We start from the raw sequence: 13,261 nt of genomic DNA on the forward strand, positions 1-13,261 counted from the left end.
GACACTGTCATCCATTGTCGCGCGTGTTGGGCTTGGATGTCCTCCCGCCACACGTGAGGGGGCGTGTTGGAAGTCTCACATTGCCTGGGTATTAAGGAGATTGGTCATTTATAAGGGTAAGAGAAAACCTCAACTCTAGAGCTAACTTTTGGGTTGAGTTAGGTCCAAGACCCATTTCTAATAGCAATTCTACAATCACTCCAAAAAATTGTTAGGTAGTCTTTTATAAGGGGTTAAGATTCCCTAAATGTCTCCAAAATTTGAACAGCTTAATAGAGAAGAACTCATTCGAGATAATAAAGTTTTGCATACAAGTTAGTCAGAATAGTAGACCCTACAACCTTTTGTTTTAGGTTGTTCGAATTATTGCATTATTTGAATAACTCTCTCCGGCGATTCATTGCTGGAGTAATATTATTTATATTCATTTTTTACTGACCGATTTATTTAAGGTAATTTTTTTTTAAAATAATATCTGACGTAACAAGTCACTTAAATCATGTCAAGTTAGTAAATAATAAATTAGTGTAAAAATTGGCATGCAAAATACACTTTATAGATTGCATATGTGCTCCAACGGATGCAACAAGAGCAAGTGAATATAAGTTGTATGCAGTGAGCCTAAAAGTTTAGCCTACAGGTTTCACCTAAAGAGCCAATCCAAGCCTTTGACTTGCAAGATCACACCTAACCTCAGCTAGTCCAACCCTAGACTTCACCAAATCGAACTCCATCCACAAATTCTGCTGGTGATGATGACCAATCACGAAAGCCTCTATACCCAACAAGTCAGAGTTCCCAAATGTGAAACAATACACCGAATCACCACCCTTCACCATGCCCGGTACCCGATACATTAACCTCTCTCCCGATACGACCATTTCGGCCCCCCGAAACATCAGGCTCACTCTAGGCAACTGGGGCAAACTTGGCCGAGTCAAAGGGACTCGGTAGCACAAATCCATAGCTCCTTGAAAAACAAAGTTGGGATCACCCAAAGGACTCCATATTCCCTTCATTTGTTGCATGAACTCGTTCTTCAAAGCGGTGTAAACCGGGCCGAGTAGGAATGTGAACTGAGTACCCGAGTCGACCATGGTCTGTCCCGCCCCTGTATGATCCGGTACAAAGACGGATTTCGGGAGCGACAAAATTTTACCCGAAACTTTAATCCCTTCGAGTTGGATTGAATAGGCCACCCGATCAAAATATGGTAACGGTTGCGATATTTGAACCAAAGGGGTGTAGTTCAAGGGTTGGAGCCAAGAGAAACTCGATTCGCCGAAAAGCAGAACACCGGACGAGTCACGACCCGATATACAGTAGGAGAATTTCGGGAAACCCATTTGGTTGACGAACGACAAGGAACCCCGGTTCAGACCCATCAATCCGGTTGTCTTTGAGTCCTCCTCAGAGTTGGAACTGAACCCAGAATCCATGCACCCGAATATCGTACCGGGTCGGGCGGAGTTTCCGATATTGAAAGTTTCAAAGGCGAGGTTGCCCTCAATGGAGGTGGCGTCAGCGTAGGAGATAATCGTGTGGCAGAGCTTATTCAGGTCACAGGAAGGGCGTATGGGTAGGGTCTGGGTCCGGGTTCTGCATACGGGGGAGGAGCATGGGATTGGGGAGTAGGAAGAAGAGAGAAGCGGGTTGAATATGGAGTTGAAGATTGGGTTTTTCTTGCAGTGGAGCCAAGAGAGCTCACTTCCTGTGTCGAGGACCATGGTAACGGTCTGTGGAGGCGAGCCAAGGGTGAGGGAGACTGTTAAGGTGACGTTGTGGCGGAAAGCAAGCTTGTTTGAAGGTTTTGGGGGTGACCCACCATGTGGGAGTGTCTGGGTTTTGAGGGGCAATATCAGTGCTTTCTGTATTGCAGCTGAGAGAGAGTATTGGGGTTGGTTTATGATGATGAAAAGGCTAATTAGCTCAAGAACAAGTAAATGTTGAAGAAAGGCCATGGAGGAAGCAATAGAGAATTTTTGAAATGAATTTTTCTGAATGCTTTGGTATCAGAGAGAAGAAGAAGAAGTCTCTGTTAGTGTTCGGGGCTTTCGAGGGGCCTGAGTGGGTGAGAGCTATCTCTCTTTCTTCTTTTAAATTGTCCGGTGACATGCATTGGACTTGAGTACGTCTTCTTTGCTTTTCTTTTCTTTTTTTTTTTTCTTTTTTTTTAATAATTAATTAATTAATTAATTTTAATATGTATTTTGTATTTTGATGTTTTTTTGTTTGTTAATGTTTTGTGATTCAATCTGCTTTTAAATGTGATAAATATAGAATAAAATATAAAATACAAAAGATAACAAAAAAATTTAGGTGGTATAGATTTTGAGATCTATATATACGTCTATCACGATAGTATTCAATTATATCTCTATTGTATTAACTTAACATGTAATATTACAATTGATTCTATTATATTTATAGGGAATACAAAATAGTAGGTGAAAGAAGAGATAAGATTCGTCTATTAATGCATGTCAATTTTCCAAATTAATTGAAGGACCATATATATATATAGGTGTTGCTTTTGTAGCCGTTAATAACCAAGGTGTCATAATCCTAAATCACTCCTTTAGGCTGCCTCTCCAGTATTTCTTAACCATGATTAGAATATTCTTTCAAACTTCTGTTAAAAAAAAAAAAAAAAAAGATTAACGTAAGATATATACTTTGTTAATCTTATTAAAAATGAATAGAATTATAATAATAATGGTTTTAATCAATACTCACCTACTGTTTTGCAATTACCGACGAGTTGGCTGTTCTCTTGAAGGTATAAAAGGGGACAAAAAAGGTGATATTTGTATGGAAATCCGGAAGAACACAGCAAGGAAGGCACCACCACCACTACCAAATTGCATAGCCTGGAGATAAGAAACTCTTATTTTATGCCTCGACTCTTGAACACTTACTAGATAATTGAGTTGTTAAATCAGATTAGGTGTGCATCCGACACCTAATTAATTAATTAAGATTTGAACTTTCCGCAAACATACACGAAACTCTGTTTTGTGGGAGCCGCCGACTCCATTTTTTTTTTTTTTCCTCGTTTCGATCCATAAATGATCCGGTGTCAAGCATTTACACGTTTATAAACTAATAATGATAATAGTAGCAATTGGAGACTACCTTTTTTTCTTTTTTGACTTCATCCTCCTCTTTCCACACTAGAAGATTTGCCTCATTTCTCAAGCTCTCCATTTCATGAGAACCTTCCCCACACGATCTAAATCTAAATCTAAAACATGGGGTGACCAAAAAATAAAAATAAAAAAACCCATTTTTAGCAATTTTGATTCTTTCAAGACATGGTGGTCGGACCGCCGGTTGGCCGTCACCACTCCCCAGCCATGGAATGAATATTAAAATTTCATTGTAGTACTCGAAACCCAAATGCTACAATGATGTTATGGACTATTATCTATTTATTTTTTATTTTCTTTATGGACTACAATGATGTTATGGAGTAGTGGTTTCACGTGTAGAAGGCATTGGAAGAATGAAGTTTGGGACATGATCAATCTCAATCAAACATTGATGACGCCATTGGCGTTATTCCCAATTATTAATTAAGCACGTTGACGCTATGACGGCACCGGAGGAAACATAAGGGTGACTTTCGTTGCCCCAACAGACGAACAGAGAGGGTGTCCTTAATCCAATTACCAATTAGTTGGTTTCAGTTTTAGTCAAGCTTTCATGTCCAACCACGCGTCTCTTCGTCATCTATCAAACAGTCACTCATGGCTATTGTCAATTAGTAACCGCCAGCTAGGCTTAGATAGATAGATAAGGACCGTCAAAATCATCTGCGACTAATCAAAAAAGTTACATATATTTTTATTTTTATATTTTTAAATATATATTTCTTAACATGATAATTAAATTACCAACTACACAGAGGAGAGAGAGAAGCCGTTCTTTTATGTTCTCTTGGTAGCAGTGTTCGGTATATTTATTTTGTAACTTCTTTCGAAGTCAATTTTTGGTAGTTTTGTTTTAAATTTAGTTTGTAGATCTAAATCTAGATCTAATTTTTCAAAGTCAGATCTACTTGTCTTTATCGGTCAAGCTGTATCTTCTTGAGATGTTTACAATGTCGTGCTACTTCAATGCTGCATATATATTGGGAATTTTGTTTTTTTTTTTTTTAGTTTTGATGTTTTGTTATTTTTTTCTTGATCTATGGGTCGATGTGAGTTGTTTTCCTGACCTTTTACGCCAAAGAGGAATATATCGGTGTGGGAATTATCTCTTACGGCAGGAAAATAAAGTTTAAAAGTTTGGGCTACCCATGTCTTAGATCTAATCTGTCTAGAGCAAATATGTTTCATAACTATAATTGTAAATGGGTTAACGAAATCTAAAAGTCATGGATAGTACTTGATTGTAAGAATTTTTTGAATGTATCTATGATTTTGTAACTTCACAGTTTTTTGCTATGATTTATGATATAAGAGCTTTATGCTCTTGATCTTTTATCAATGAAATCTAACAAAATTTTCGTTAAAAAAAATAATAATTAAATTTATCTGTGATACAAGAGCTTTATGCTCTTAATCTTTTATCAATAAAATCTAACAAAATTTCCGTAAAAAAAAAATTAAATTTTGAATTTAATGATAATTTTCAGTGTCACATTAAAGGCCTATTTGGGATTGCGTTTGAGGGGCGTAAACGTGATTTTAACACTCAAAAAGTCTGTTTGAAAAAAAAAAAAGTACGCATTTAGTAAAAAAATTAAAAGCACTTTTGACAAAAACTTAAAAATGAAACTTTGACTAAATTTTTTTTTTTGACTTAAAAACTCTGTTTCTCAAACACAATTCTAAATATGCTCTAAATATGATTGCCTATATAACAATATCTCCGGCCTAATGTTTGAAAATGTGCATATGCTGACAAAAAAGTAGGAATACGAACCAATTAATGGTCAAAATTCAATTGTCAATTTGTCGTGGATAATGGCCCAAACACTTGTTTTTTGAGTTGTCTTCCAACCATTAAAAAAAAAAAAAAAAAAAAAAGGTATTCTTTTGCAGTGCCTCGACATGACATTGGCTAAAAAGGTTTCAAATATCAGTTTCTTTTCAGAAAAAGTTCAAATAATTTTAGTTTGGCTTTTGAATTTTGATCCCACATTCTTGGCTGAATCTGAAAAGAATTTCCTACAAGCCTTACATACATAAAACTTTAGAGAAATACCGCTTTCTACATAATCTTATGGTTCGAGCGTCTCTTGACAAATAATTTAAAACACAAAATACTTATCTTAAAAATATATTAAACTCACAAAAAGGGGAAGATGGAAAAAGGGAGAAGTCAAACATAAGAAAACAAAGGAAATGGGTGTGCCTTCACAATCAATGTCACCCGTGGATCGATAAAACTTTATATATTATTGCAAAGTTTGATGTGAGTTTAATTGATTCCTCCCAGACCCACGCCAATGCATTTTGTGTGTATTTATAAAGTTTGTTAGGGTGACGGAGGCAGATGGATGTTGGCGTTTTGCTAACTTTCTAATAACTTATTGAATGGGTTCACGAATTCAATCATTGCAAGCCATAATAGATAGGCCCAATCCCTCAACTTGATCGATAACTCACCTTTGCCGAATAGTCCATTCGATTTTCCTTTTCTTTTTTATTAAGTAGGGACTGCAACATCATCATAAGCATTTCCTCCTGTCAAGTTTATACAAAAGCTTTATTAAGAAATAATTCACGTCAATATTTTTTTCATCTCATCTTACAAATTCAATGGTGTATTCATCAATTCATTATGGAGATGATTAAAAGATGGTTGAAAAATGAATGAATTATATCATTTCTTAACTTTATTAGGAAATATGTAATCCTACTTACATCCTGAATTCTCTTATACGTGTGGTGCACTGGTGGCTCGCCTCGTAGAGATGGGCCGGGGAGTGGGAGTAAGTCGACCATGTATATGGCCTTAAAGTTGAAGTCCTCGAAGACTAGCTTGTCATTGACGCATTGGACAAAGGGCAAGGCGAAGAGGGGCCTCAGTCAGTGGGAGGGGTTGACATGGAGGAGGGAGGAGAAGAGGTGAGCCTAAATGTCTCGTTGGAGGTCCGGGTTGATGAGGTAGCCGCAATTGAGGGGCGGCAGACAACAGCAAAGGTAAAGTTGAAGGGATCATTGTGGTAGGAGGAAGTGGTGGGGCGTGGGGGACGAGCCATTTTAGGTTGTTGGCATGAATATAATAAAAAAATAATGTCTACAAGAAAGCAGATAAGAGAAAATAAAACTCGCTGGAGTGTATATAGAAAAAAAGTAGCTAAAATAGAGAATTAGTTCTTAGTATGTTAATAAAAAAATTTGCACAATTGATGAGATTATGGGACATTCAAACAACTATTTTAGTAAGACAAGTGATATAGAGTAATATCACACACTCTCATTTTCACACTCATTTTTTTATGTACACCTATAGTCAGCTTTTAAAACTACCATTAGATGTGTAGCGTTATTCAATTAAGATATGATGAATTCATATCCTTTTGGGCCACAAGGAGATTCGCTGGATAGCCCGTAAGTAACCTCAATGGGCTCGGAAAGTTCAATATAAACCCATAGGGGGACTATTGAAATGTTCATCCATTGAGATAGAATGCTCTCTATATACCTCTCGTTGTGTAATATAATCTATGAACAAAAATAATGCGCACTTTACAAAAGAAAGAAAATAATCAAGCAAGTTAATTAGTGCCGATTTCTCCAATCTATTATATGACGGATTGTCTCCACATTCACAAATCATGAAAAAATGGAGAGAGCTCATAGAAGTTAATGGAAGAGACCCTTATCAAAGTTTTTCCTTTGTTTGTGTAGATGCTGTTTAAAATATAGAAGTGACCCATGGCGGGTAACAAAGTGACTCTCGGTAGGGTCACACGGCATGTCATGAGGTGACCTACAGGTCAAAAAGTGGTGAGTAATTTTTTATTTTTTTTATTTTTTTAAGAAAAAAATGAAGGCATTTTGAAAATTTCATACCCTTCGTTTGAGATTTAACAGAAAATTATAACGGAGAGAAAACATTGCAAACAATTGAAAAATGGATACACTAAATCGAAAGAAGTTGAACTTTAGGTTGTTACATTGTAAAAGTTGTGACAATTCAGGAGTTTGAGTGAAGTTTTCTATTACAAAAATTTACATGAGAATTAAGAGAGTACTTAAGTGTTGCGCAGCCTCTTGAGAGTTATTGTTAAAATATTAGTTAAATAATTAAATTTATTTATTTTTATTAGTAATGGGTTCGGGTTGAATTCACTTGGCTGTGAATGATTTTTTTTGGTTTTTTTTTTTCTAAATTTAAGAAAAATTAAAGAACTACTTATAATCCCTCTCTTCCACAACAGATGCCAGATGAGAATACGATCCTTTCCACAATAAAAGGAGCTACTTACGTACAAATATTGTTTTCTTGGATTTAGGATTTTTCTTTCGTTATTAACTATTTATAGGTGTGGTTAGATTTTATTTTAAGAATTGCAACGTGTTTGTTCGGGATATTACTCAAGTCAAAGAAAGCAAAAAGGAAAAGGAAAAGGAAAAGGAAAAGAGAAAGAGAAAAAGAGAAAAAGAAAAAGAAAACGGAGCCATGCCCATGTGTTTCTATATAAGTTGTCTGTTAAGGCATGAAAATGCAGTAACGGGAGTTGGTCGCCTTAGCTTCTGTATATATCTTGGTGGTTATGAAATGGCTGGATCTGGTTCCAACCACCCAATCCCACCTGAAAGAAGGGATTCGATTTCCTTATTTGCTCTTCTAGTGGTGGCTGCCGTAACCTTCCAAGCAGCCGTCAACCCTCCCGGAGGGGTTTGGCAAGATACCAATGACAATCATTACGCCTGTAAGGCAATTATAGCTTCTAACCCGAGTGCGTACAAAGCCTTCATTTTCTGTAATCTTCGGTGACGTTTTCTTCGTCTGCCCTCGTTATTTTCTTTCTCGTATTCCACTCTCCATTTTTTCTGGTGACTTGGATGGCGTTACGTGCTATGACGGCCACATATGACATATCTTGTTTCAGTTGATTCCGTGCGGCCAACTGAAATTAACAGTCAACCCTTTACTTACGTCGGAGTTTTTCTTCCATATCTAGTAAGTTCGGTCGTGCGACTAGGCGGACGGAAGCAATATGTGCCACAAGTACAACGACAATGGAACAATATTTAACATCACGTGTCTCTTGACTCCCACATTTAATGGGGTGGATTTCTATTGTAATTTGTGTTTAACGATCATGTTATGACTAAGAACCAATCAGAACGTAGAATATGTATATGTGTTTGTATTGTACGTGTTAATACTCCAGGTCGTACGTGGAGATTTGTATTATCAATGTATGTATGTATGCAGCAGTATTATGTTAAAGATCGGGTTGCATTCTTGATCGGGATCCAGTAATACTCTGGCTTTGAGATGCTAGTGGTCTGTATAAATTGAGTTTTTAAAAATAAATCGAACCGATTGAGCCTCAGTCTCTATGTTTGTGAAGGAACGCCTTTTTCCATTGTTCATTTTCTTAATCTTCACGGTTTCTTTGGAAACTTATCTATATTTAAGTTTATATGGGTATTCTTACTCCAGATGATTTTATCTATAAAAGAGCGATGCGGCCTTCATTAGTTGCATTCACTAGTGACTTTCACCTTTCTGATCTCCTTCCAGTTTACTGAAGTGCTAATAATCTGTCTGATTTGAGTTTTTTAGTTTAGCCTTTATTTGCTTTTTGTTTAAATAAATTTTAAGATATTAGATTACTTATCTAAATAATTAGGCTTTATGTGAAATATTTTGTGTTGTCTCTCTAAATTGCGGTTACTGGTTTGACAAGAATGTCTAAAGGGTGTAGTTTGGTTAGCTTAGGATCCATTTTGGATTGTAGTTTAAATAAGTGCGATTTTTTCAGAGGTTTGATAAGGACACAACACAAACTCAATTCATGGCCAACTTCTCTCCTACATGTAAAAAAAATTTGAATTTTAAACCAAATAAATTGTCTTTTTTTCTTCCATATTTTCAGAATCCCAAAATCTCCTCTATCAATTTTTTCTTTTTAAAATGACACTTAGGAGAGAAGTTGGCCATAAGTTGGATTTATGTTGTGACCTTAACATTTTCCATTTTAAAAATTGCGTTTTTGAAATCGTTACTTTTTAAAATCACAAAATTGTTTGGTAAAATATATTAAAAAGTACATTTTTTTTATCAAATATTTGTTATGCGAGATCTTAATTTTAGTTTAAATTCGCGTTTTATCAAATAAGTATTCCTTAACCTGCTTATAGAAATTGCATATTTTTTTTTTCTTCTTCTTCTACTTTTAGATTAAGTGCTTTTTAAATAGTAATGCCAAACGAGTTACGTTTTGCGCACCCTTAATCACGCTTAAAAACTGAAGCTTGATTTCTCTTCCATTTGTCGGTTTTTTTTTTTTTTTTTTTTTTTTTCGAAGCACCTTGGTACTTACGAGTTTGACGAGTGCCTTTGTAAAGGCTAGCCCAGCCCAACAAAATTCATAAGAAACGGCTTCGATCTTGAGCGGGTAAAGTGCTTCCTGAACAATTGATGAGAGATTGTGGGATTTCGGAATTTTCCAACGACATTTTTAGTTCGATATGATATCCACGAAATGCATATATTATTTTGGGCCCTGGCAGTTTGTTGGATAGCCCATAACCTCAATAGGCTCTCAAAGTTAGGTTTGTATAAGCCCATTGAGAGCCATTTCTTGGTGAAAATTTTATTGTTTTCATGGTATATATGGTTTGGCGTTGTAACAAATAAATCCTTCTAGCATGCCTTCGTAACAAAATGATCTCATTCCAACAAATTTTGCTTATTTTTCGGTTACAATCTTTATGAAGTTATAAATTTACCATCATATATAATAATAATAAAATAAAAAAAGAGGTTTCACCCTGTTTTCACTCCATAATTGGCTAGAAAAGGTGATCACACCATCATTGTGGGTGTGGTCAAACCATCCCCACAGTAATAGGGTGGTTTTGCCACTCCCGTAATTAGCCATAGAAGGTGGTCGAACTACCCTAAGAGCCTCAAGAGTGGTTCAATCATCCGCAAAACTTATCGTTAGAAGGTCACTAACTACTTAAAAAAAGAAACAATTTAAAGTTTTTAACATGCAGTATAGCATGCCAAAATTTGTGCTGCTCACTTTGAATAAACAACCTATATTAGAGTTATCGACATGCAACAAAAGCGTGCAAGAAGGTCTTGTTGTATCTCTCTCGTTCTTACAATTTTTTTTCCTTAACATATGAGAAATACATTTTTTTTACTAGCGTGTATTTGTCATATATATATATATATATATATATATAAAAGGGTATTAAACCAAAAAAGAAAAAAGAAAAAGCATGTACTTTTTTAAAGACTGAGTTGATAGAATTTCCTCCGACAAAGTTTGTTAACTCTGTCATTTTCTTGTATGCCCAAAAGCTAGTTTCCTCCATCATTGATGTGGGAGTTTCCAACTTTTTGGTATACTCTCACCAGTCACCATACATAATTATTCACTTTTAGCGTTGGCACAGTATGACTTAAAAAGCGCCCATGGCCATGGGATGAGCATGGGAGAGGTGTCCGAATAGGAATCTGCTACATGAGATCCTCATTCCATGAGATATTTATCCTCCGCTTTCATCATCACCATTTGACTCACCTAACTTGATTGCAATCGCACATCCAACAAGGAATTGCCAAGCTGTTTCTCAAATGTTTCAACGCAGACAAAGTCAATCTCTACTGCTCACAATTATTTTCTCTGTCTTGCCATCGAACGGCATATATATCCCTTTCAAATTATTTTTAGTTTTGAAATATTAAATTGCTTATCAGAAAGAAAGAAATTAAATCTCAGGCAACACACGTACGGTTCATGAGCTAAATAGCACCTTTTGGTTATATACTTATATTTTATAATGACAGAAACATGGAAGATACAAACTGAAGCTAAGTAGATATTAAGATTTGATGAAAATCAATCTAAGAAAAAATATATATAAAAAAAGAAAATAAATAACAGTTGCACGTAATTCTAATTCAATTTCACGAAACTTGCATAAGCACCATGGTACTGGTACACAAAACTCATGTACCTTCTTGCTGGTTGCTGCCCACAGAAGCCACCTTCAAACGCAGTCTCCCTCCCTTTCTCTCTCTCTCTCTCTCTCTCCGGCCTCTCCCGCTGCTCTTGCTAGCTCCCTCCTCTTTTATGCATATAAGAGTTCGATACTTATTTCCTTTCCTTCATAATGGAACTGTGAATTGGGAGACCCCCGATTCTCCCTTTCTCACTATATACACACTTACACCCCCCCTTCCCCTTGGAAACCATCCCAGAAGCCAAAGTTGACAACTTCTCGGCCATTTCCCATTTGTTACCATTCCCTACTCCTAGTATTCAATTCCAGAGACCAAGTCCTCCGCCTCCTCGACGTCAAAGACATCGATCTCGCTCTCCTAGCCGCTGGCCTATCCAAATTAGCGCTCGAACTCGACCCCGAAGACCCAATTCCCCGAAAGCACGAGAACAAATTCCGAACCGCCCGGCCAAACCCACCGCCCTCGCTCCCTCCCCTGCCCCTCGCCGCCCACGAAACCCTCCTCGGGGCACCGCCATTGTTGAACCCTCCATCGACTTCCGTGTACACCACCGGAAGCTCGCTGCCTCTTCCTCTCCCCCCGGAAAATCTCCCCACCGCAAACCCACCTCCCGGAAGCCTCCATATCGTCAGCCCGACGTTCTCATCCAGAGGCCGCGCCTGCCCGCTCTCGGCGAGGACAGGCTCCGCCGCCACGGTCGGTACATCCGCGGGCAGCTCGTGGCGGCAGACCGGACAGGAATTGTGAAGCGAGAGCCATGGGAGAATGCAGTCCGTGTGGTATATGTGCTTGCAGGGCATCTCTCTGGCCTCCGATCCCAATTCGAACTCTTCTTTGCACACGGCGCAGTGTGAATGCGTGGATATGTGGCCGTCGCCGATTTCGATCGTGGGCATCGCTTCAATGGCAGACTTCGAAGCCGGAGGGTGCTCGAACCGTCCGACGCCGTTTAGCTCAATCTGCGAGAGCTGCTCGAGGAGGCGGTCGAACCCGGACCCCAACAGAAACTCCGATACGCTCGGAGGCAACGGTCTGAGCCCGGAACCACCGCCGTCGTCGTAGTAAAGCTCGAAGCGACGTGTCTCTCTGCTACCGGATGGTGCCCGGAGCACGACGACCGGGTTGAAGGGGGATCCGCGGTCCACGCCGATCCTCCGGATACGGCGGATAGTGGAGCCCGTGTTGGCCTGGTCCGGATTGGCGGCGGAGCGTTGACCAATCATGTACATCGCGGCCGCAGGGATCCTCCTGCGCCGCGCGTCCAGGTGGACGGCCCGTAGCGGGTTGTCGATGGCCTCCACGAACCCGGTCTCGCAGTCGGGGCACACGACGGACGAGTCCTGGCTCAAAACCCTAACGAATCGGCTGCATCTGTAGCACCAATACGACCCATTTTCCAGCGTAGACATCTAGATACTAGATCCCAACAATTCAATCAAACAAACCAAGAATTAACGCTCTCAGGGTAATGATCAAAACTTCGCTTCGAAAATCCTAGAAATTCGAATACAAAAAGCTTCGAGACCCATTTGTGGGGAAGAGAGAAACGGGCGTTTGGGAGCCAAGAAAACGAAGGATGGGGAAGAGGATTGTAAACTTATAAGTTATAAGGGAAAGACAACAAAAACAGCCAAACCGCGTGGTCATTTGTTTTAGCGTGTTACCAACGCTTGATGAACTTCTTTCAACACGTGGTGGATATCCATTCGCCAGTGGCGTTTAGGATTAAAGCGAGATTTACAACGTAGCCGGTTGAGCCGATTAGAGCCGTTGGATTTTCTAAGATTCCGTGTGGTTTGGTCGGTTCTATCCTTCTGAACTTCCAAGCCGGCGCGAGAGTCAAACGTATGGTATACTTCAAACGGGAATGGTATCAACTTGATTTGCGAGTCATGGCTTCTGACAAAGCTAATTAAAAATATATATTATTTAATAAATCGATATATATTTTGACAAATTATTAAAGAAACATGTCATTAAAAATTATTATTATTTTTATTTTTACAAAGTTTTTTTTACTTTCAATAATAATTGTTAGTGTCACGTCATTTTAATTATATAACATATCATTACTTAAAATAATTTATAA

At 38.2% G+C, this 13,261-nt stretch overlaps 2 protein-coding genes across 2 annotated transcripts; both read right to left on the reverse strand.

The window, feature by feature from the left end:
* Positions 1–497: 497 nt before the first annotated feature.
* On the reverse strand, positions 498–2,125 carry LOC132187146 (aspartic proteinase PCS1). The gene has a single exon (XM_059601343.1). The coding sequence runs from the start codon at positions 1,959–1,961 to the stop codon at positions 648–650; it is 1,314 nt and encodes a 437-aa protein (XP_059457326.1). The 5' UTR covers positions 1,962–2,125; the 3' UTR covers positions 498–647.
* An 8,889-nt stretch (positions 2,126–11,014) lies between these two features.
* LOC132187088 (probable E3 ubiquitin-protein ligase RHC2A) lies at positions 11,015–12,769 on the reverse strand. Its single transcript, XM_059601260.1, has one exon. The coding sequence runs from the start codon at positions 12,579–12,581 to the stop codon at positions 11,448–11,450; it is 1,134 nt and encodes a 377-aa protein (XP_059457243.1). The 5' UTR covers positions 12,582–12,769; the 3' UTR covers positions 11,015–11,447.
* Between the last annotated feature and the right edge of the window lie 492 nt (positions 12,770–13,261).

The sequence above is a fragment of the Corylus avellana genome, chromosome ca7, assembly GCF_901000735.1.
Source record: "Corylus avellana chromosome ca7, CavTom2PMs-1.0".
Classification (NCBI taxonomy): domain Eukaryota; kingdom Viridiplantae; phylum Streptophyta; class Magnoliopsida; order Fagales; family Betulaceae; genus Corylus; species Corylus avellana.